This window comes from Salvia hispanica, chromosome 2, assembly GCF_029641045.1.
Source record: "Salvia hispanica isolate PSC_SH4W2 chromosome 2, Shi_PSC_v1, whole genome shotgun sequence".
NCBI lineage: Eukaryota > Viridiplantae > Streptophyta > Magnoliopsida > Lamiales > Lamiaceae > Salvia > Salvia hispanica.
Window position 1 is genome coordinate 58,441,446 of NC_142693.1, and position 21,698 is coordinate 58,463,143.

A 21,698-nucleotide genomic window follows, 5' to 3' on the forward strand; every position below is an offset into this window, starting at 1 on the left:
ATTGTTTTCAAATTAATAAACGAAAATTATATTAGTCTTACATTAGACGCATATTTATTTCAGAATAAACCGTGTTATATTGTCTATTTATGATTAAAGCTATTAAATATTGATTAAAACTAAGACGTTGTTATATCTTATTGATTAAATATTAGACACTATCAAATATTGATTATGACTAATAATTTTTGTTATTTAATAATTTTTATAATTAAAAAAATTTATTGATATTTAAAAACTGAAATTTAAAATTTAATTTTGTAAAATTAAATCTAATATTGAAATAAAGAAACTAAGTGAAAGATGACAAAAGGGAAGAAGAATGATAATTTTGAAATAATATCAGATTTAGTACATAACTAAAATAATATCAGATTTAAAATGTTAAAAGTGTAAAAAGACCAAATTGCCCAAACCCTCAAAACCCCTCAAAAGGGCATTTTCGTCTCAAAATATCGTTTTTGATATTAACCCTTAGTCCAGGGACTACTGATGATATTTTTAAAGTCCAGGGACCATTTTCGAGATAAACCCATAGTCCAGGGACCATTTTTGAAGTTCGCTCAAATAAAAAGGAAAGGTGGTCGTTTGAATGTTTGAATGGAACGGAGTGAAGGAGTACTAGTATTCACAAAATAAAATAAACTCAGTCCTAACAAGATTCAAAACCCGATTGCGCACATCAAACGGCCCCCTTTTAAGAAATTTGCGTAGGACTATAAATTAAGTACACATCAGAGGTTTCGCACGCTCCCTCAAAATTGAGTGCACTGCTCTGATCTTATCTCTGCTTTCACTCCGATTCCAATGGATGCCCTTCAGGCCACCTACAGAGAGGATGACGACGACGCAACCAACGCCTCCCCTTCTCCACCCTCACCCGCTCCCCCCCTCGATGTAGGACCCACCACAACCCCCACCCAATTGCCTGAAAACGGAATCAAGGAGGAGCCTGACGCCGCTGCTGTAGATCCCTCCGAAGACGTTTCGTCCGAAGAAGCTTCCGTCTACGGAACTCCGCCGCAAGCCCTAGACACCGATCTCCCCGATTCGCACAATTCCCCAAATCTCCCCGCCGAATTGGAACTCCAGGGCAACGAATTGGACGAGGACGACCCTGAGCCCTCTCCTAAAAAGCAGAAGCATCTATCCGACCTGCCGGAACCCCCCGCCGCCGCGATTGAACTCGCGCAACCGCCCTCGACGGCCGACGCAGCCGCCCCTCCGGCGCAGGATGGGAAGCCCCTCGCTCCCAAATCGTCCGGCAAAAAATCGAAGAAGAAGAGCAAGGACGTGTGGACCACCACCACTAGGAAAGGTAAGAAGAAGGCAAAGCAAGCCTCCAATGGCAACCACAATTCCAAAAATCCTGTGAACGGGGCCGCCTTGGCTGAAGATAGAGTGTTCATATCTCCAATCCCTAGGTTTCCCGACAAAAACGACGATGTCCCGGAGCTCGACATCTGCCTCTCGAAGGTTTACAAGGCGGAGAAGGTTGAGCTGAGTGAGGATAGAATGAGTGCAAGCAGCACAAAGGGGTACAGGATGGTTAGGGCAACGAGGGGGGTGACGGAAGGCGCGTGGTATTTTGAGATTAGAGTTGTGCATTTGGGAGAGACAGGGCACACGAGGCTGGGGTGGTCGACCGAGAAAGGGGACCTGCAGGCTCCTGTTGGATATGATGCTAATAGCTTTGGTTATAGGGATATTGATGGAAGTAAGGTGCACAAGGCCTTGAGAGATAAGTATGCGGATGAAGGTTATAAGGAAGGTGATGTTATAGGTTTCTATATCAATTTGCCTGATGGAATGTCGTATGCGCCTGACCCTCCGCGTTTGGTTTGGCACAAGGGGCAGCGCTACATTTGTGCCCCCAATGCTAAGGAGGATGCACTAAAAGTTGTGCCTGGTTAGTACTTCATGGTTATGATTGTTGAGATGAGTGGTTTGTGTGCCATTTTACTTTAATGTGCGTAAAATTGATTAGCTTTCTGCCTGGTGTGCTGATGTAGGCTTGTACTCCAATGTGCATCTTTGATTGATTTGGTGAACATACTTAGAGGTTTAGGTGGTAATAGGATGGTGAAATTTATTGTTTACTGAATGGTTCATTCTGCTATTCGTTTAATTTTTTTTTTTTTTTTTGGGGGGGGGGGGGGGGGGTAACGTCTCATATTAGGTGTCCTATAGAATCTGGTGAACTAGGACTAGGAAATTGGTAACGATTAGAGTTTCCTATCATAGTGTTTTGCTAAATGCTGGTTGAATGAAGATATACCATTTCTTCTTTATATATCTGCATCACTCTCGGTGTGAAGTGATCCTTTTATGGAGCATAAAATTAATAATAATGGTGATAGTTGTGTGATATCAACTTCTAGTTTCATTGTTGATTTGTAGATTTCCAGGCTAAATGTATGTTAAGATAGCGATTAGGAAAGTCTAGTTATTGCATTTGATGCCTTGTTTTCAATCTGGTTCAATCACTTTGAACTTCTTCATATAACTAGTTTGTTGGAATCCAGTGTTTAAAATAATAAAATCTTATTTTGAAGCAGAAAAACCTTTAAATTGATAGTTACTTGTGTGTTCTATTTGGAGTGCAATTTAATTAGCAATAAGAAATGGAATGCCTGATGATGTGAGCCATGTCTAGAATGCCTCTCCATGAAAGGCTCAAGATACAGGGTACGGACCCTGCAAATTGGCACACATATATATGCCTCTTTTTTGGAAGTTCATATGTGTAATGAAGGGTTCTTTTGTAGAGAAATCTAGTTTGTTTCATTATGTCCCTCTTCAGAGGTGCTGGGCACATTTACAGCTTTGCTCTTTTAGTGAAAAGCCTAGAATGGTCTTTTTAGCTAGACATCAAGGCTCAAAACCATTAGAAAAAAGTGATACGTCTTGTATTGTAATTTTGTAATGCATGAGAACTATCCACTTCAAATGAATATTTGCAGTGCTGCAGTTGGAATATATGAGGTTGAAGTGCTTAAATTACAACAAAAGCCAAATATGTGTGTACTTCATTTTGTTTAATAAATCAACAATTTTCCTGGACACTTCAACTAATAATACCGTTTGGCTTAAACTGTATGCAGTACCGTGGTGTAGTCGTGGGCTGTGGCTCGAAATTTGTGTTACATTTTTGTTTGCAGTTATTCTGGTATTCATTTAAATAGTTGCATTTTATATGCAGGGAGTGAGATATCGTATTTCAAAAATGGTATATGCCAAGGGGTTGCTTTCACGGATCTCTATGGTGGCCGTTACTATCCCGCTGCTTCCATGTACACCCTCCCTAACCAACCACCTTGTGCTGTTAAGTTCAATTTTGGTCCTGACTTTGAAAAGTTTCCTGAAGACTTTGGTGACCGTCCTGGTCCGAGACCTATGGTTGAAGTTCCATATCAAAGTTTTGATGACAAAGTTGAGAATGGTGTGTCCACTGAGAAAATTATTGGATAAAAATTGGTTCCCATATTTGTCAACTGATTGGGAATGATAAGTTGATTTAGATTTTGTTGTATTTTCTTATTTCTGTTGACAACTTGACTAACAGTTTTAGTTTTGAGCTTAGCTTTCCTTATAGACAAAACTCAAAATCTTTTGCCTTTCCCATTGTGGGTGGATGAAAGGATGAAGTGGCAACCGATGGGAATGATATGCCCTTTCACCATTTTTTCATAAATTCAAAGCTTCAGCTCCTTTATTGACTACTGTGTCATCTTTATCTGTACAAAGGTGGCTTGACATATTTTATTCTTCCTAACATCTCACCTTTCAGAATATCTGCAATTCCAGTTTGATTTCTTTTACTTTGCTAGGTAGCTGCACAATTAAAGCTCATTTTGCTTTGGTGATTACATTGCCTAGATCTTAATTATCTCTTCTTAGAATGAAGGGCCATAGGGATAACAAAGGAAAGGAATAAATCTTGAAAAACAAGAACCAGGAAGATGGTATTTTTCAGTATAATTGATGCAGTTTGGCCCTCTTATTGTGTAAAAAGTAAAGGAGGGGTGGGGATGCTTGGTGAACCCTACATGATAAAAGCTTTTTTGTGATTACAGGTAGTCCACGGAATATTACTCGAATGTCCCCTATGTTCAAAGTGATAAAAGAAGAAAATAGTAATATTGACGAAGCTGCTGAAATGTCTGGTTAAGCTTGAGCATGCTCTCAGGTTGGTGGTGTTTCATTTATGAAACTACTTGGGTCATATATCTTATTGAGTCATTGCCTAACTGCATGAACCACACTCTTGTGAAACCATTATGTAGAGTCCAATTAGGTTTGTAGATATACATATATAGCTTCAAGGGTGGGTCTTGCATGTCCTGCATCCTTGCCTTGGAGCACTGACTTGTTGGTAGGCTGTGATTTATACTTATGTTACTTTCAAGATGATAGTCTTTGAGCCGAATTTTTGGTCCAAAATGATTCAGTTTTGCTTTCAATACACTCCCTCGGTCCCAAAATAAAATTGCCCACTTTTGTCATTTTGGTTCGTCCCCTAGAATTAGCACACTTAGATTTTTGGTAATTTTTCCTTTCTAATGAGGTGTGCTTCAATCTCAACTAACAATACTTAAACCACTTTTTTTTTTCTATCTCTCTCTCCCATTTTACTAATTTCTAAAATCCGCGCCATTCCCAAATTTTCAATTTTAAGGGACATAACGAGTATTATTTATTGTGGATCCTCTTGACCAAAGTTGAAAATTTGCAATTATAATTAAGCTTGTGCATTTATTCCCTATTTCCAAAGTTTGTGTGCAAAATCAAAATATTCCAAAATTTGTGTGATAGTCATCAAGAACCTTTTTTAAATATAAATTGCACAAGTAAAACGATGTCATTCTGATGGATTTGTTCCATGTCAGATTCAATTTAAGAAAAGGTTACAATAATGTGTATTTATTCTAACCATTTCTCGATTTTGGTGTGTCATCTGAGTCATGCTAATCTTCTATGTATCGTTCCAATTGTATCGGATGTTTCCAAAGGGACTGTATTTATTCGTAAGTTTGAAAATGTTCATTTGCATATAGATTAGTAAGATGGCAACTATGATTGAAAAGGGTCAAGACAAAATTGAAAATGAGGATGAGATGAATAAGTGGTGATGAGTTTAATATGCATGACAATTTTGTTACTTGTTCTTTGCAGCTCAGTTTGATTCAACTTGAAGTGAAGAGCTTCAAACACTGATGCACCCGGTGTTTGCTTGGCCTACGCACATACATAGAGGTGCGTGTACTTGTGTATGTGCCATTTTCAAAATGACCTCTTTTTGTTATTTACTTTCTGAGCTCCTAGCTAGATAACGTGGATTAATCATGTATGGAATAGTGTAAGACTTAGTAGTAACTAAATTGGAAGTATTAAAGGATTTTCACATGTGCTGATTAATTCCACATTATGTCCGTGGTTGTTTGTGTTGTGTCGGCCTAATCAGATTTGGCATTAGGTTTTTATATGCTTATAGAAGGCTGAAATTTCGGGTTGTGTGTGCAACCATTTACCCAAGTTTTCACTAAAATTATGATTTTTATTGAGATAATTGCAATTTAAACCCCAATTTTGGATTTTGTAGCAAATTAGACCCAATCTTTAAAGTGCATTAATATTGTCATAATCTTTTGGTTTGTTGAATTTCGTTACTTGTTACTTTTTTTGTCTGAGTTTGGAGTTGAGATCTAAACATCTATTCAAAATCAAAATTTGAGTGAGGGGTTTAGAAGGAGCCTATTGTTTCAGTCGTCCTCGTGTGGTCAATTGAAGTATGATGGTTGGGTAATTTAGGTGGGTTTGGAGTCAATGTTACTGAGTTTGAGGTTTTATATTGTTTGTGTTACGAGTCCAAACTTCCGATGAATAAATTGCAACAAGGGAGGAACCTAAGACAAAGAATGAACTTCAAACTGCATTGAGTTTTGATGTTAGATAAATGTTTAAATTTCTCTAACCGTGCAAGAAAATATTTCATCCATCTACGAGAAGTATATAAAGTTTGAGCACATATTAAGAAAATAGTTGGTGGGTGTTGTTGGATGTATTTTTAGGTGATAACCAATACTACTATGTTATTTGTTTTGCAAAATAGGAAGTGTTTGTAAGATTGAGGTATAAAGTATAGTGGATGTCATGTCATAAATACCAGAAACTTGTGTACTAATTGTGGATGCCAAATAAAGGCATCCACAACCCCGTTCCAAGGCCAAGCTCCAAGTCCCTGCCACGTTATCATTCTTCTAATTTTCTGTGCCATACCACAACACCCACAATCCTGTAGGCCCTATTCAGACAACAAATATTAAATTGCACTATTCGAAACTACAAACTATTTTAATCGTAAAATTGAAAACGTTGAAGCCGTTGGGGGATAAAGATGGTGATTAACCTTAGACTTTCACGTACAAATGTACAGTGTGTCATTTTACGAAAGAAATGTATCAATAAGTTAGGTTGAACCAAAAAGAACGATATAGTAAAATTAATTGTCTAAAATATATGATTTTTGGTAAACCACCTCATACTGTATTAAAGTTAGAGAGAATGATAACTAGCTAAGAAAATGATTAAATCAACTATAATAGCAAATGAGACATTAATAGATAAAAATCAGCCTCAAATAAAGCAACACTACTACTCACATATTACCACCGTCCACTATTTATCATCGGCGCAAAATTAACCATTTCTCTTATCAGAATACAATAATGCCAAACTCAGATTTAAACTGGCCATTTATTTCATTAAGTCTTACATGAACGTATTTCTGATACCTCAATGAAATTATATTTGCAACAAAAATTATTCACATATAGTCCTATACATTTAGCTACTAGGTAGAGAATTAAAACGAGTTCAAATTCGTTGTCACACCACTTTGATATGCACACTAGATATTGGATCTAGATAGAGGTTCGTCAAACTAAGAAAATACTATGCATCGATATAATATTAAATGAGCAATGGGAGTATATTTTAAACGAAACAAAGCAAAGCAAAGCCTGGCTAGGTTTAATGAAGTGGAGAATTGAGGCCCTCTTGAGAAGACAAGGAATGGATTACGTGATGCCTCTTGGAAGAGAAGGGCGCCGGCGCTTTTCGAAAGGAAGGCCGCCGTTTGAGATGGTGAAGAGTCCTCTTCGTATAATAAGTATGAAACACCGGAATAGCTCTCTCCTTCAACTTAAGAATAAAAAAGAATAGGAGTCTGTAGGCCAAGAGAATAGCTGCAACGGCGCCCAAATCCCACCATTTGGAGTGGTTAAGTGGTATCCCGAGCAACGAGGTTAGAACATATTCCCCCTTTAGTTTCGGCTGTCCCGCCACCATACCCTCGAACTCCATCCCGATCATGTCGTTTTTATAGGCCCCCTGTTTTCATAAAATCGTCAATATAGGATATGTCATATGTGAGGATTTAAGGTTATGAATCTTACTTGTAAGCCCCAAGCCATGTAGTTGATGTAAGAGACGGGATATTTCCAGAATATCACGGGAAGATCGGGAAGCAGCCGGAAAAAACCAGCTGTAGCCATCATGATGCCCTAAAACAAGAAGTTCGATTTGTGCGTTTTGGCAAATGGTTCTATGAACGAAGAGGAGAATGATATAGTATATACTTACAATGAAACCTGCACCGACAACAACGCCCATCAAGAAATTGGGGACGAGGGCAGCGACCACCATCATGCAGCTCTCAACGACAGAGATGGAGAGATGAAGGTCAATGAAAGCGTACATGAAGTGGGAGAAGCCAGGGTGGTACTTCACCATCGAGTATGTGATAGACACCGAAGTCAGTGACATCACAGCCAAGAAAGGAAACGAAGAGATGAAGTTAGATAGTATGAACACTCCTACACCATAATGTCCGTTGAGCCTTTCTTTGCAAAATACCTGTTTACATAACAAAATAGGTATGAGTTTGTGATTAGTTTTTCAATCATCCTTTGAAATAAAGGTTAACTCATAACGTGGAGATGTTCGCTACAAAAGGGCGGGATTTACCAACGACTTGATATGCATCATGGTTTACCAACGGAATACTGACAGGTATTATGTTGCCAAATTTTCCTGGCTGATTTACCGACAGACATGGATGTTGAAAAATTAACGACAGAAGCCACCATCGGTAAAGTTTAAATATTAGTGTTGTGTATTACCGATGATGGCCTAGTCTGTCGGTAATGTTCTGACGGGGTAAATTTTTATGCGACAAGGGTATTGATAGACGGTTTGTGTTCCTTGGTAAACCCCGCCTTTATATTTGTGGTTGTTAAAAATGTGAACTCACCTTAATTTCTTCAATGAAGGATGGGAAGCCACCAATGGCCATGAATGTCATAAAACCAGACACAAATCCACCACATGCCCCTCTAGCAAGAATGGCATGATAACCGGATCCAACGTCGTGGAAGACTGAGCCCACGCAAAGAGACACCACTATATATATCACAATCCGCAGCCAGTAATACCCAAAATCTCTACACATGTTTGTGAAGGAACGCTTTATCAATGTTCTAAGTTGCTTACGCCACGTTGCTCGACTCCCTCTACTTTCCTCATAACAAAATCCTTCCTGCAGTCAGTATGTATAAATGTATAATCACTCATATGTGTATATACTTTGCATTATCTCAATGACATATATATCTAGTTTTCGAACACTCACAGTAACACAAAATTCTCTGATCTTAGCTCGCACTCTTTCCGTGAGTTTCGAATTTTGGTATTTGTGTAGAAGCCTCGCTCTGATCTCTGTTGTTGTTAAATTGGGAGAGATCCCATCTTCTATATTCTGCGAGAGAAAGTTGTAAGTTTTAGTGTGTAGAATGGTAAAGCAAAGTAAGAGTAAAGAGGCCCAAAAATTACTCTTATTCTCTGTGATCCCATCAATGCAGTGTTTACGTAATCGAAGTCAGAGTTAATACAACGAAGATAATGATCGGAAGGGCTTCGCGTGTGCGGACATGGGAATCCAGCCTCAGCAAAGAACTGCAGTAGCATCAGTAAATAAAAGTTGATTCAATACTGATAAACAACCATTTTGATAGTAGCCAAAATCTTCAAAACATATTTTAGTACTTCTAGCCACTTTCATGGTGAAGAAGCAATATTTTAGTTGTACTACTAATAGTAGAACTTACAAATGTGATGCCGAGTTGGTGTTGTGGTTGAACAGTAGTACAGAGGTGTATTAATATGACGATATGGACAACTAAACGATAATGTTCTAACCCTATGAAACTAAATTGCGAATATATATGTGCAATAAATTTGTTTATGGAGTAAGTCATATAACAATTTTGAAAAGTTTTACCCTAGATATGTGAGAACTTTTTTTTGATATCAATATCTGTGGAGATGGATGTTGAGTGATTTTGTACCTCAACCGCGGGTTCCGCCTCTCCGAAGTAGATGGTTTCGCCGGAGGAGAGCAGCAAGAGATCATCAAAGATAGAGAAAACCTCACTGCTAGGCTGGTGGATGGAGGTGATGATGGTTCTGCCTCGGTGTGCTATGCTCCTGAGAGCCTGAACGACGAAGAAAGCCGAGGCACTGTCAAGACCAGTGGTTGGCTCATCAAGGAACAGAAGACGTGGCTGCGTTATGATCTCGAGGGCGATGCTGAGCCTCTTCTTCTCGCCGCCGCTGATCCCTCTAAGATGCCAGTTACCAACGAGGTGATCCGCGCAGTCTCCCAATCCCATTTCGGCTATGGTGTTTTGTACGATATCGTCCATCTCTTGCTTTGTAAGACTGCTTGGAAGCCTGAGGGATGCCGAGTATGCGATGCTTTCTTTCACCGTTAGAGTCCCCATTAGCACATCTTCTTGCGTTACATAAGCCTGCGTGAAGTTTGGTCAAATTTACGAGATTCACCCCTCGACTTTAAAAATCAACTGAAAGAAAGTATGAAGTTAGAAAGTATCTAATGTGGCACTATTGATGTTTTTCAATCATTCGACGTCGTTTTCTTTATGAATAGTCCGCGTCCTTGCTCATCGACAGTGCCACATTAGATACAATTTCACTATAATTTTGTTGTGAGACTATTGCGAACCGATTCAAACTTCGTGGTTTTTCCTTATATAAATCAGTATAATTAAATTTATATGTTTTAGTTTTGGAGGGTAAATTTTATCTTTACTTGAAGAATTACTATTTACACTATATGGGGCCCTACGAAAATTGAAATTAGGCATTTGTTCACAAGCTGGATGGTTAGTCACTCCAGTCAAATAAAAAGCCATATCAACAGTTATTGAAAGATAAATTCATGAGCATTCATTGCGAATAGAGTATGAATTGAAATCAAATTAATTTATCTCCTTATAAGTTCTATTTTGAAATGAAATTAACTTATTTAGATAATTTTTTAGAAACTTATAAACGGACATAAGTCAATTTTAGAACTCAGCAGAAAACAAATTTTTATTTTACACTCAATTCTTTAGTACTAGATCGTTTGTTTAGACTTTAAGAGTATTTGAGATGACCTTTTCTCACCCATGGTTTTGGCGATTAACATCTTAAATGCTACTGGAATTACTTCCTTTTCTTTAATCTTTTATACTCTATTGAATTTTTAATTGTGTATGATGCAGTCTTTTTATTACCTTAGCTTACCCAAGCAACTTTTTTTTCATAGAAAAATTACCACAAAGCAAAAATAAATATGGAGGCACAATTATGCTAACAGTTAGACATATGTTGATCAATGGATTTAAATATTTGTTGAATCATCAACCTAGTGAAAGAGACCCAGCAATTTAGTATTACTGCACAACATTTAAGATGCCACAACTTGCAACCGATTTCTGAGAATTCAACTACCCATACTAAGAATTAATTGGTTCTGTCTACTCAAATAACAAAACTTAGTAGCTTCAACATCCCAAAGAATTCCCTTATGAGGAATCATTCTATCCAATTTATTATATATACCCAACAACAAATTCAATACACTGTGCACCACATGACTCTGGTCTCTCTCTCCCTCTCTTGTATGCCTCTTGAATTATACATTATTTAATTATGTTAAATGATCATATATATTTAATAATAAAATCAGCATAAATCACTAAAAATAAGCTATTAGCATGAATGGCTCATTCAATTTTTTGTTTATTGGCTTGTGCAACTTTTAACAAGTAATATTATTACTTACAACATTGCCGTAGTGAAGACTCTTTTTAATTTTTCCATTGAGAAGAACTTTCCCAGACATGACCACATTTCCAGAAAGCCTGCCTGCAATAATCAAATGCACGATAAATTATGTTAGATACATATTTAATGCAAAGCTTCATATATAATTCAAAATCAACTACCACAATTAAACAACTCCAAAAGGTGTCAAGAAGTTTGAACAATTGTTGCAGCAGCAGCAGAAGGCCATATGACAAGTGTGAATGTCTTTCTCGACTCAGAAAAAATGGTCAAGCAAAACTGTCTCAAAGTTCAATCGTATTAATGAATGCCCTTCCCATATAATATTATTTTGTTCACTTTTTATTATGTTACTTTTGAACCAATAGTAAGTATTTTAACATGAATTAAAAGAATTACAAATACAAAATGTCCTTAATTTCTTGACAGAAAAATCACTATAGAATCAAACTTGGAATTTTCTTTAAAACTAATTCTATATATTTTGCTTTTCTCTATTGTTAATAATGGTTAAAATTGAAACTAATAGTATGACAATATCAAATACGATGTGACAACAAAACAACATCATTATATTTTGACTTTTAATTAAAAGACACCGATTTATCCAAAAGGACGTTGTTTTGTTGCCATATATGTCTACTTTGATTTTGTCACATTAATTTTGATTTTGATCATCTTGGAACAATTATGAAAAATGAAAATTTACAATTCATATTCTAATTTAAAAATATGTGGGATTGAACAAAAATCAATAAAAAGCTGTGGATTAAATGATAATGATGCCATAATATAATAAAGAGGGTTCAAATATAATAAAGTAAATGGACTATTTGAGAATTTGACATAATTAATTTGGCAGGACTCCATCTTTAATAAAAAGAGAGCCAAAATTCAACATAATACACATGCAAAAGTTAGCTACTCCATTAAAATCGACTACTGATTACCACGTTTATATACCATGTTGAATTAATAAACGTTGATAAAACAGAGTACTATAAAATATAAATTACAAAAAATGAGTGCATATCATGTGACTGTCAACCGTTAATAGAAAGCATATTAAATGCTTCTTTAAAGCGTCGGACAAATAAATAAATAGAATAGCGTTGAATAGTTAATATGTTCAGTATGCTAGATATTTTACCTGCTCATGCCTATTAGCACATGCCTTGCTTTTCCAGAATTTGTTATGAAAAATTACTTGATTTTATGTCCTACTATTAGATAATAGTAGCATATATTTTTACTTACCAGTAGTACTATATTAGTGTCAATTATCAATAAATAATAGTAATACAAATGATATAGCATAATAGACTTTATATTTAATTCATACTATGCATTATGTCAAAGTTAAAATTAAATACAATTATGAGTGTTAGGATATATGGAGTATATAATACAACCTCCGAAATAAGTCATTTGGGGATGACACGAATTTCAATGCATAATTAGAAAAGTAAGAGAGAATTAGAAAAAAATAGTTGAAATAATGTAGTGGATAGTGAGCCCATAAATGATAAAGTAAAAGAAAAGAAGAAAAAGTTTCCATAAATAAAAGAATATAGACTGACAAAAAAAAATTCAGCCTATTTTGATTGGACGGAGCAGAATGCTTAATGCATGGTTTCAATTGAACTTAAAATTTTTGAGGTGATAATGTTCATGTTTTCTGATAGATATAAGTTGAAATATTTTGTTAGATTTTTCAATAAAAACAACATTAGTATGTTGCTCACAAATAGGACATAAAGCAAAATATGCAAGACGACAAACACAATCAAGTTGCTAACACATTCAACTACTTAGGTCGAGGATTCGAGTCATTACAAGAACGTGCAATCTATACAAGAAATGTAGAGAGAGATACCTGCTAGAGCATCTAGAAAAGTGGACTTGCCGGAGGCGGAAGGGCCCATCACAGCCATGATTCGGCCGGGAAGGGCATAACCGGTTAAGGCATTGATGAGCCTTCTGGTGGGGCCGTTGCCAGAGTTTGGGAGCAGTGCCGTCAAGTCCTCCCAAGCTAGGAACGCAGCCGCCCCACCGCGAAGCTCAGGAGCAGCTGATATTTCTATCTCCATATATATTCAATTTTACTCTCAACAATGAAAAATGTATGGGTGTTTGTGTTCCTATTAATAAACCAAACACAATGAGCTTTGGATGTTGTGATTTGGATGGGTGAATGAAGGGATACACATATACTTGAGTGCTGCCATCAATGGCGTTGCAGAGAGATAGTGAGGGAAAGCCACCTAATTTTACTACCCCAATTTATGGGCCAAATCTTATCTTAATATTCTGAGTTCGATGAGTATTAATTCCCCTAGCTAGTAGCTACACATTTCAACAAATCAAATGAAACAAGTAATTCATAAAAATATTCCTCAATGGGTCATACTTGGACGCAAACAATTCCACTAACACGTTTGAGATAAGACCTTAGAGATTTGATAGCCGAAGGAATTGCAACACAGAGAGATAAATTATTTTGCAATATAACTATAAAATTAATTTATTTGCGGCCATAAATTTTGCTTCCGTTTATAGAGTACAATAACAATAAAACACTCAAATGATTAGTCAAAATATAGTAATGACCTCATGAGGACACAAAATCAATAAGCAAACACTTATCCGTAGTACTCCCTCCGTCCGTCATTAGGAGTCCCATTTATTGGCGGAACAGATTTTAATAAATGTTTAGAAGAATAGGTGGAAAAAAATTAGTGAAATATGAGTCTCACTTAGATTTAAATGAAATGTGCGTAAAATGAGTTAGTGGAATGTGAGAGACCCTATTACCATTTATGATAAAAGTGAATAGGGAATTTTATTCGCAGACGGACTAAAATGGAAAAAAAGAACTCTTATTTGCGGACGGAGTAATATCAAATGTACATTGCTACATCGATAAGTAATTTTTATTATTAAATTAATATTTTGATTGTTAAAAAAAAGTTATGAAATATTTTATTCTTGAAAATGATACGTTTGGTATCTAATAGTTATTTCTTAAACGAAGAGGTATTTTTGAATCAACGTCTTGAATAACGGGATAAAATCATCATATACTCCTTCCGTCCCACAACATGAATCACTCTTATTGTGGACACGAACTTTAAGAAATGTAAAAAATAATGGATTGAAAAAGTTAGTGGAATATGACACCCACTTTTTTATATTGGTTTTATAATAAAATGTGAGTGAAGTGAGTTAGTGAAATTTGAGACCTATTTACTATTTATGGTAAAAATGAAGTGTGGCTCTTATTGTGGAACGAACTAAAATAGCAAAATGAACTCTTATTGTGGGACGGAGGAAGTAGTTTTCTCTCTGTCTTGGTCACAAAAATCGGATGTAAAATAGACACATTTCACGTTATCAACAATATATTAGGCTTATTCGTTACTTGGGATTTTCATGTCTTGCCCAAGGCAAACTAATGTGAACAACTTTATTTGCCAGTTCTTTTTTCTGGTGTTAGGGAACTTTCTTTGTCATTTCAATGTTTCAGTTTTCCGAACTACGCATTTATGGGCTTATTTTTAGAGAAAAATGGAATATATAATGTTAATTCATATAGTATTGGGTTCATTCCATTAGTATTTGAAAAATTATTGACACATGCGAAGAATGTTGACCTATTAAAAATATATGGTTGAAGGAAAAATATAATAAAATATTAATTATCAAAAGTATGGTTGGCAATTTTTAACACGACACGATAACCCGATACGAACACGCACGAAATTAATGGGTTTGGGTCAAGCTTTATTAGGTTTGGGTCATTATCGGGTCGACTCAATAAGAACCCGATGATTTCGGACTGGGTTAGGGTTGGATACGGGTTATTTTAAGAAATAAAAGTACGATTATTTTTTGATTATTTTTTTAATTAAAAATATTATAATACTTTAAAATTTGAAATCTTATTTGTCAATTTTGAAGTCCATGCAAAAAATAAATTTTTTTGAAAGTTACGTGATGTGAGTACCAAAATTTTAATATCACGAATTCATTGTTTCGATATGAAAAGGGATTTGAAAAAGAAATTAATTGAGCTTCTAACTTAACGATGTTAATTGTTAGTACTAATATTAAATTATCCTTTTGATTTGGTCACCGAACAATTAGTTAGTGATTAAGCACTCCTTCAAGCAAAGCAGCCACCACCTCTTCTTTAGGCACCAACCATTAGAGTCATGAATATGTCCTTCGCTGCCTTATTTGGTGATCACCAAAAGTATTAATTAAATTTCTAATTTAACAAATGGTTTCGTGTTCTTATTTCGCTAGTTGGGCTCAACAATAGGGTTCTAGTATTAGCTAACAAAACCAGCCCATGCTATCGTTGGGTTGGGCTGAAATAATCATATAATTAAGCACAATATACATTCTAAATTAGTCCAATGCAATGAAGGAATCTAATTGAGGCGATACAAAGAGACCTAACTTAACATTACTTGATATTTAGACAATGCTAATTCCAAGAACATCCGCGCGATCACGTCACCTAGGAAGGGACCATTGCAGAAAACGTAGTGCTCTTTAGCAAACGAAGAGGGGCGGACATCACGCTACGTGCCCTCCCCCTCGTGGCCATTCAATGACATGTGTGATGTACTGATGCATTCACGGGCGGACACAGTAAGAGAGAGGGGAGGGCTTAAGCCCTTCCCCAAAAAAATTTTTTATCTATTTTTCCATTCCAATTTTTTTTTAAACTGTTAAAACTAAGCTTCAGCCCTCACCAAAATAGTACTATTGAAGACTAAATCAACAAAAAAAATGATGATTAAAAGGGCTGAACTGGATCTACAAATCAAAGTTTACAGAAGAAAAAATGGCCGCTTCGTCTGGAACAATGTTTTAAAAATCGGACCGGCCGGCGAACCGGCGTCGTTACTGGTTCACTGGTTCAACCGGTTCACTGGTCGAACCATTGGTTGAACCGGAATATATAATAAACACATATATTATATAATAAACACATATATTATATATTATTAAGAAATTTAATATTTTTATGTATTAAAATAGATGATGTTTATTAATTTAAGAAAATTTATTTCGTAAAATAATATTATAATTAAATACAAATTAGGTATTAAGTTTAGATAAAAATATTCATTGATGTTAATAAACATCATCTATTTTAATACATAAAAATATTAAAATATAGATGGTAAGTAGAGCATCATTAAAATATAGAGGATGATAATTATTTATATTATAATTAACAATTATATTAAAGAATATAAAATTAAAATGAATTATTAGTTTTTGTAGATAAAAATTTAATGGTTAATGTATAAAAATATTTGATGTTCAAATTTTTCAATGAGCTCATGTGGTGGAGTGGTAGAGGTCTTCTTATGTAGAAGAGAGGTCATGAGTTCAACCCCTACCAACAACAAATTTTAAAAATTTTTACACAACACAATATTAAACCGGTTTCCGGTTCACTGTCCAACCGGTCCGGCCGACCGGTTCTGCTGGTTCACGGCGGTTCAATGCATTGGTGGTTTAAAGGAGTGAACCGGATCGGACTACCTACCGGTTCGCGGTCCGACCGGTCGAACCGGCCGGTCCGGTCCGGTTTTTAAAACATTGGTCTGGAAGAAGAAGATGACAATTATAATATTATAAAATATTGTTTAAAAAGTGATGTATAATTGCTTTTTTGAAACTTGTGCTTACTGTGTCAATTGACATTACCCGGTTTCTAAGTAAAATACCCGGTTTCTATTCACTAAAACAGGATTAAATTGGAAGTCCTTTAAAGTTAGAGTAAATCATATTAATTGAGGTCGACAAAAAATTACTCGTAGGATATGTTAGTAGCTTCCAACTTACTCCCACATATATAATCCATGAAAATTTATTATGGAGTAAGTTCAATTCTTCTAAATTTTCCTTTTCAATTCAAATAAAGTTTTGTGATGTATTGACAAAATGATTAACTTACGATTGATTTACTCGATTTTAAAATGTTAGAGTTAAAATTTTTATGCTAGGTTAGAGTTTAAGTTCAAGAAATTTGGAAGTTTACATTTTTATAGTGAGGTTTTATTTTAGACATGAGATTTTAGTAGTGTAAGAGTTCAGTAAATTAGAAAAAATTAAAGATGATAGTGTTTATATTTAAAAAAAAACATGTCAATTTAGATGGGGCGTTCAAAAAGGAAAACAAGTCATTAAGGAGAGTAGTATTATTATTTTTTTCTATATACTCACTTCGTCCACTAAAAACTTTTGAAATCACATGACTTTTAATGCAAAATTGGTAAAGTAAAATATATATAGAAAGAAAAAGTGTTTTAGTATAAAATGGGTCCCACCTTATTAGAGATTAATTTTTTAATTTTTGGATGACAGGCCAAAAAGGAAAGGTTCCATTTTTAGGGACTGAAAAAAGTATTATGTAGTGAAGCCCCTACTACAAAAAATTCCTGCGTCCGCCACTGGATGCATATATACTGGGCGCGTATCCACGCAAATATGAATATCTCAGAATTTTGTTATTTAAAAAAATGAAACTAAATCGTGCTGCATAACAATGGTCGCGTTTCATTTATTTTTTCAAAAAAATTTTAGACATGTCTCCTATAACTATCCCCGTCCACCCCTTCTATTTTTCTCAACTACCATATCCTTCATTAATTTTTTTAATCATTTTGCTCTGTTTTCTCTTACAATTATCAATCTCAAATATTATGTCAACGCAACGAGGAGAGTTTGGATGATTAGGATATTAATCACCTTATTTAACTCTTTTCGTCTCATAAAAATAGTCTTCCCTTTTCATTTCTGGATGTCCTACAAAATTAGTTCACTTCTATTTTTGGCAAGTTTTTCTCTTTTATAAGTTGAACCTCATTCGCCACTAATAATACCCAATCCTTCTTTTTTTTTTCTCTCTCTCTTAGCTTACCAATTTTGCATTTAAAATACATATTTCCAAAATCCCTATTTTTATGGGAGTGAGTATTCAACTTAGTACATTATTTCACCGACAAGTCGCGATGCTGGGAAGATGTATTTCATCGTCAATTTCTTATATGCGAAAATTAATTCTTGTGCCTAGCAAATACCATTGCAGCATGAGAAGAATAATTCCACCAACGACCGGACGAGCTTAGCCTTCAAGGCCTTTCAATTCTATAAAAGTGTACATCGGCAAACCGACAGGTCGCGACCGACATAAATTCTGATATGTCCGACAAAGTATTTTCACATTGCGAGACCATTGTGCCATTGTGTGAGAATGATAAAATTATTTTTGCTAGGGGCATTTGCGATGCAATCTGCGTAGAATACATGAAAACATCTCCACAAAGCACACCACAGTCCCTGACATGCTTGACAACATTGATTACATACTTTGTTATTGGAAAATTTTTCCAATGACATAGAGGAGACATATACCGTTCATAAAGGCTCCCATCCAATTATTGTACTAGAAGCAGTCTCTGACTACTGTCTCGCGATTTGCATACATTTTTTGTGAACCCAGTTCCAACAATGACACTAATGTCACTCAAACATCTCAAGTGACATTTGAACACTAGAGCTCTAGTGATGCAATTCGCGCTCCCTAAATATGAGGCACTATCTCGTCGGTGACATTTATCCGTGGTGGCCGACATTCGTGAAATCATTTTTGTGCCTAAACGAGCCAAATATAGATCTATTTCCATTGAAGCTAGGTTGCGCATATAGAGGTAGAACATGCATTCGACCAGGGGCGGAGCCAAGAATTTGCAGGGACGGGGGCAAATTTATCTATAAAGAAAATTTAAGAATTTGAGGAGCGGCATTTATTGAGAAATTAATAGAATTTTTTTTTACAATCAGTAAAATATACATGGAGTAGAAAATATGAGGTGGGGCAAATGCCCCTTCAAAGCCTTTACTAGATACGCCCATGCATTCGACATCCAACATACTATTTTACAATCATCAAAGATTCGATGCATATTTATTCAAGAAAGTACTTACTGATATTATGTATGCATGTATTATATTACACAACATGATTATTGAGGATGAAATATCGATTGCCCCAAATTGGGTTTCAGTTCCTCGAGCTCCTCCACTGCATCCGACACCAGTGGCAGAGCCAGGAATTTTGCAGTGGGAGGCCCATGAAGAAGAAAATTTTAGCTCTACCATCGTTAATAGTTGCATATATCTCTCAATGTTTTTGTCATCAAAATTAGTCGTAGGAAAACGTTTTTTTTTTTTGTCTTGAAGATCTTAAAAATAACGAGATACTTTTATATGTGTACTACTACTCCCTTCGTCCCGGCTAAGATGACACATTTCTTAGCTGGCACGAGATTTTAGGAGTTATTGATTATAGTGTTTAATTGGAGAGAGAAATGTGAGTGTAAGTATTAAAGTAGAGAGATAAAGAAAATTGAATATTTTAATAGGAGTGAGAAAAAGTGGTTGAGTGTATTAATTAGAAAAAGAAAGTTTCCAAAAAGGAAATGTGTCATCTTAAGCGGAACGGAGGGAGTAGTACTCAAGTAGAGATGTCAAGTGGGCCAGGCTGGCCAGCCAGCCCCATGCCCATGTCTGAGGCGGGCTGGGCTGCGCCGGGCTTTTTTAAATTTTGCTTAGCCCGGCCCAGGCCCACTTGCCATGTGGGCCCGGGCTGAGCTGGGCTGGGCTGGACTTTATATAATTTTGTGTTTATGTATTTTTAAAATATCGTAAATGTATTATATGCAAAAATAAAACATATAACTTGTATTTATATCTCATTAACTAAATCTAAATTTAAATAATGTGTTTAAGTTCATTTTATTGACTTTGTATTAACAATATTTTTCATATTCTTTATTCTATTTAAAAGAAAGTGACTAAAGGAATAACCAATATTGTTAGTTTTGTTAGTAGATAATGACACATGAGTTGATGGTGCATTTTATAATACTTGAACCTAACAAATTAAAAAAATTTTATAATTATATATCAAATATCAAGGTTTGAATACGTAATATTCTTAAAGTTAAAGTTCAAAACCATCTTTTTTACCTCTTAGATAAAAAAAAATATAAGAAAAAAATTAGATATAGTCAAAATTGAATGTCGCAATCATGATTTAGTAGGAAACTTTTGTTAATATTAAACTATTAGTGTTTGAATCCATTCGGAGACACTAAAAAAAATGGAATAATAGACAATCTCGTGCACAAGATGACATGCATAAATAGGGAAATATAATATTATTAGTAATTAATCACCTAATTACATTAAAAAACACTAATTATAGAAGGTGGGCCTCTGATGGGTCCGAGCCTGGGCTGGGCTTCACCCAATTGGAGCCCATCTCAACTAATGAGCCCAGCCCAGGCTCGCTTCGTTTCACTGGTGGGCCGGGCCAGCCTGACCCAGTTGACAACTCTGTACTCAAGAATTAAATGCATATCAAGCAAATTTAATCTAATCAAGAATAATTGAAATAAACACTTTGGGATGACTAAAAAAGTACTTCTACCTACTAATAAAATTAAGTTTTTCATAAATAAAGCAAAATTGTTGAATTATACATACAATAAAATCTACATAAATCTATTAATTACTCATTTACTCTATATACAATACCAATAAAAAAGTAGTTTAAAATATAATATTATATTAATATATATTACAAGATTTGTGTAAAATGTTAATACCTCTTAAAGTGACACCATACCACCACGTATCCAGCAATATTATAAACGCTAAACAGCAATAGTATAACGCTGTGTTGGATATTGCTGGCCGAAAAAAAATTGTTGTATACAGTGTTGTATATTGCTGGCCGAGAATTTTACCCTTGAGCATTTTTTATGATTGCCACATGACAACTGATTATTCGTCCGCGTGTACAAATGATTGATTATGAATGGTGGTATGATATTATTTTAAGAGCTGTTGTCATTTTAATGCACTCCTATATTATAATATATAAGTTTTACTATCTTAATACAATATTTACAGGTCATTGAACAAATAACATCCTTTCAAACTATATCAAACTATAACCTTTAAAATCATTGGTTAAATATAACACTATCGCTTAAAAGTGATTTGACAGTAAAAATTATTGAGTAAATATAGCACAATCTCTGAAATATAATTTGACAAAGGGTCCTATTCTAATGCTTTTAGCACCCTAATCCAAAATCAAGACTAAATCTCCACCATTGGATTTTAAAATGAGTGGATGAGATTAAAGCTCACAAAATCTCAATAAATAGTAGACAAAATATCAACAAAAGGGTAATATCGTCATTATGTTATCATATGATTTTCGTGAGTGTTTTTTTATATCAACATTGTGTATTACAAATACAATATGACATTGGAATATCAACACATTTTTATTGAGATTGGACATGCATAATATTGAGATTTTGCCTACAATATATTGAGATTTTTTGTTACATTTGTTGAAAATAGCTGCTTATCAACATGTACGAAAATTGAAATATAATTTA

At 35.1% G+C, this 21,698-nt stretch overlaps 2 protein-coding genes and 1 pseudogene across 4 annotated transcripts; 1 reads left to right on the forward strand and 2 right to left on the reverse strand.

The window, feature by feature from the left end:
• Nucleotides 1-653: 653 nt before the first annotated feature.
• Nucleotides 654-8,712, forward strand: TRO (histone H3K4 methyltransferase TRAUCO). 3 transcript variants are annotated; one of them, XR_007173630.2, is made up of 5 exons: nt 656-1,909; nt 3,203-3,442; nt 4,077-4,189; nt 5,176-5,256; nt 8,334-8,712. XR_007173630.2 is itself a non-coding variant. In XM_048103492.2 (4 exons), exons 1-3 carry the CDS (start codon nt 808-810, stop codon nt 4,169-4,171), a joined length of 1,437 nt encoding a protein of 478 aa, XP_047959449.2. In that variant the 5' UTR covers nt 657-807; the 3' UTR covers nt 4,172-4,189; nt 5,176-5,406. The 3 variants fall into 3 exon arrangements, 1 of the variants encoding a protein (XP_047959449.2); XR_007173642.2 differs by lacking the exon at nt 8,334-8,712 and having other exon boundaries at nt 654-1,909; nt 3,203-3,293; nt 5,176-5,406; XM_048103492.2 differs by lacking the exon at nt 8,334-8,712 and having other exon boundaries at nt 657-1,909; nt 5,176-5,406.
• LOC125202945 (U6 spliceosomal RNA) lies at nt 4,922-5,016 on the reverse strand (annotated as a pseudogene).
• On the reverse strand, nt 6,741-13,537 carry LOC125204751 (ABC transporter G family member 12-like). The gene is made up of 9 exons (XM_048103480.2): nt 13,070-13,537; nt 11,192-11,274; nt 9,408-9,869; nt 8,893-9,015; nt 8,693-8,818; nt 8,315-8,599; nt 7,645-7,917; nt 7,458-7,565; nt 6,741-7,392 (listed from the first exon to the last, which is right to left on the reverse strand). Exons 1-9 carry the CDS (start codon nt 13,281-13,283, stop codon nt 7,033-7,035), a joined length of 2,034 nt encoding a protein of 677 aa, XP_047959437.1. The 5' UTR covers nt 13,284-13,537; the 3' UTR covers nt 6,741-7,032.
• Nucleotides 13,538-21,698: the final 8,161 nt, after the last annotated feature.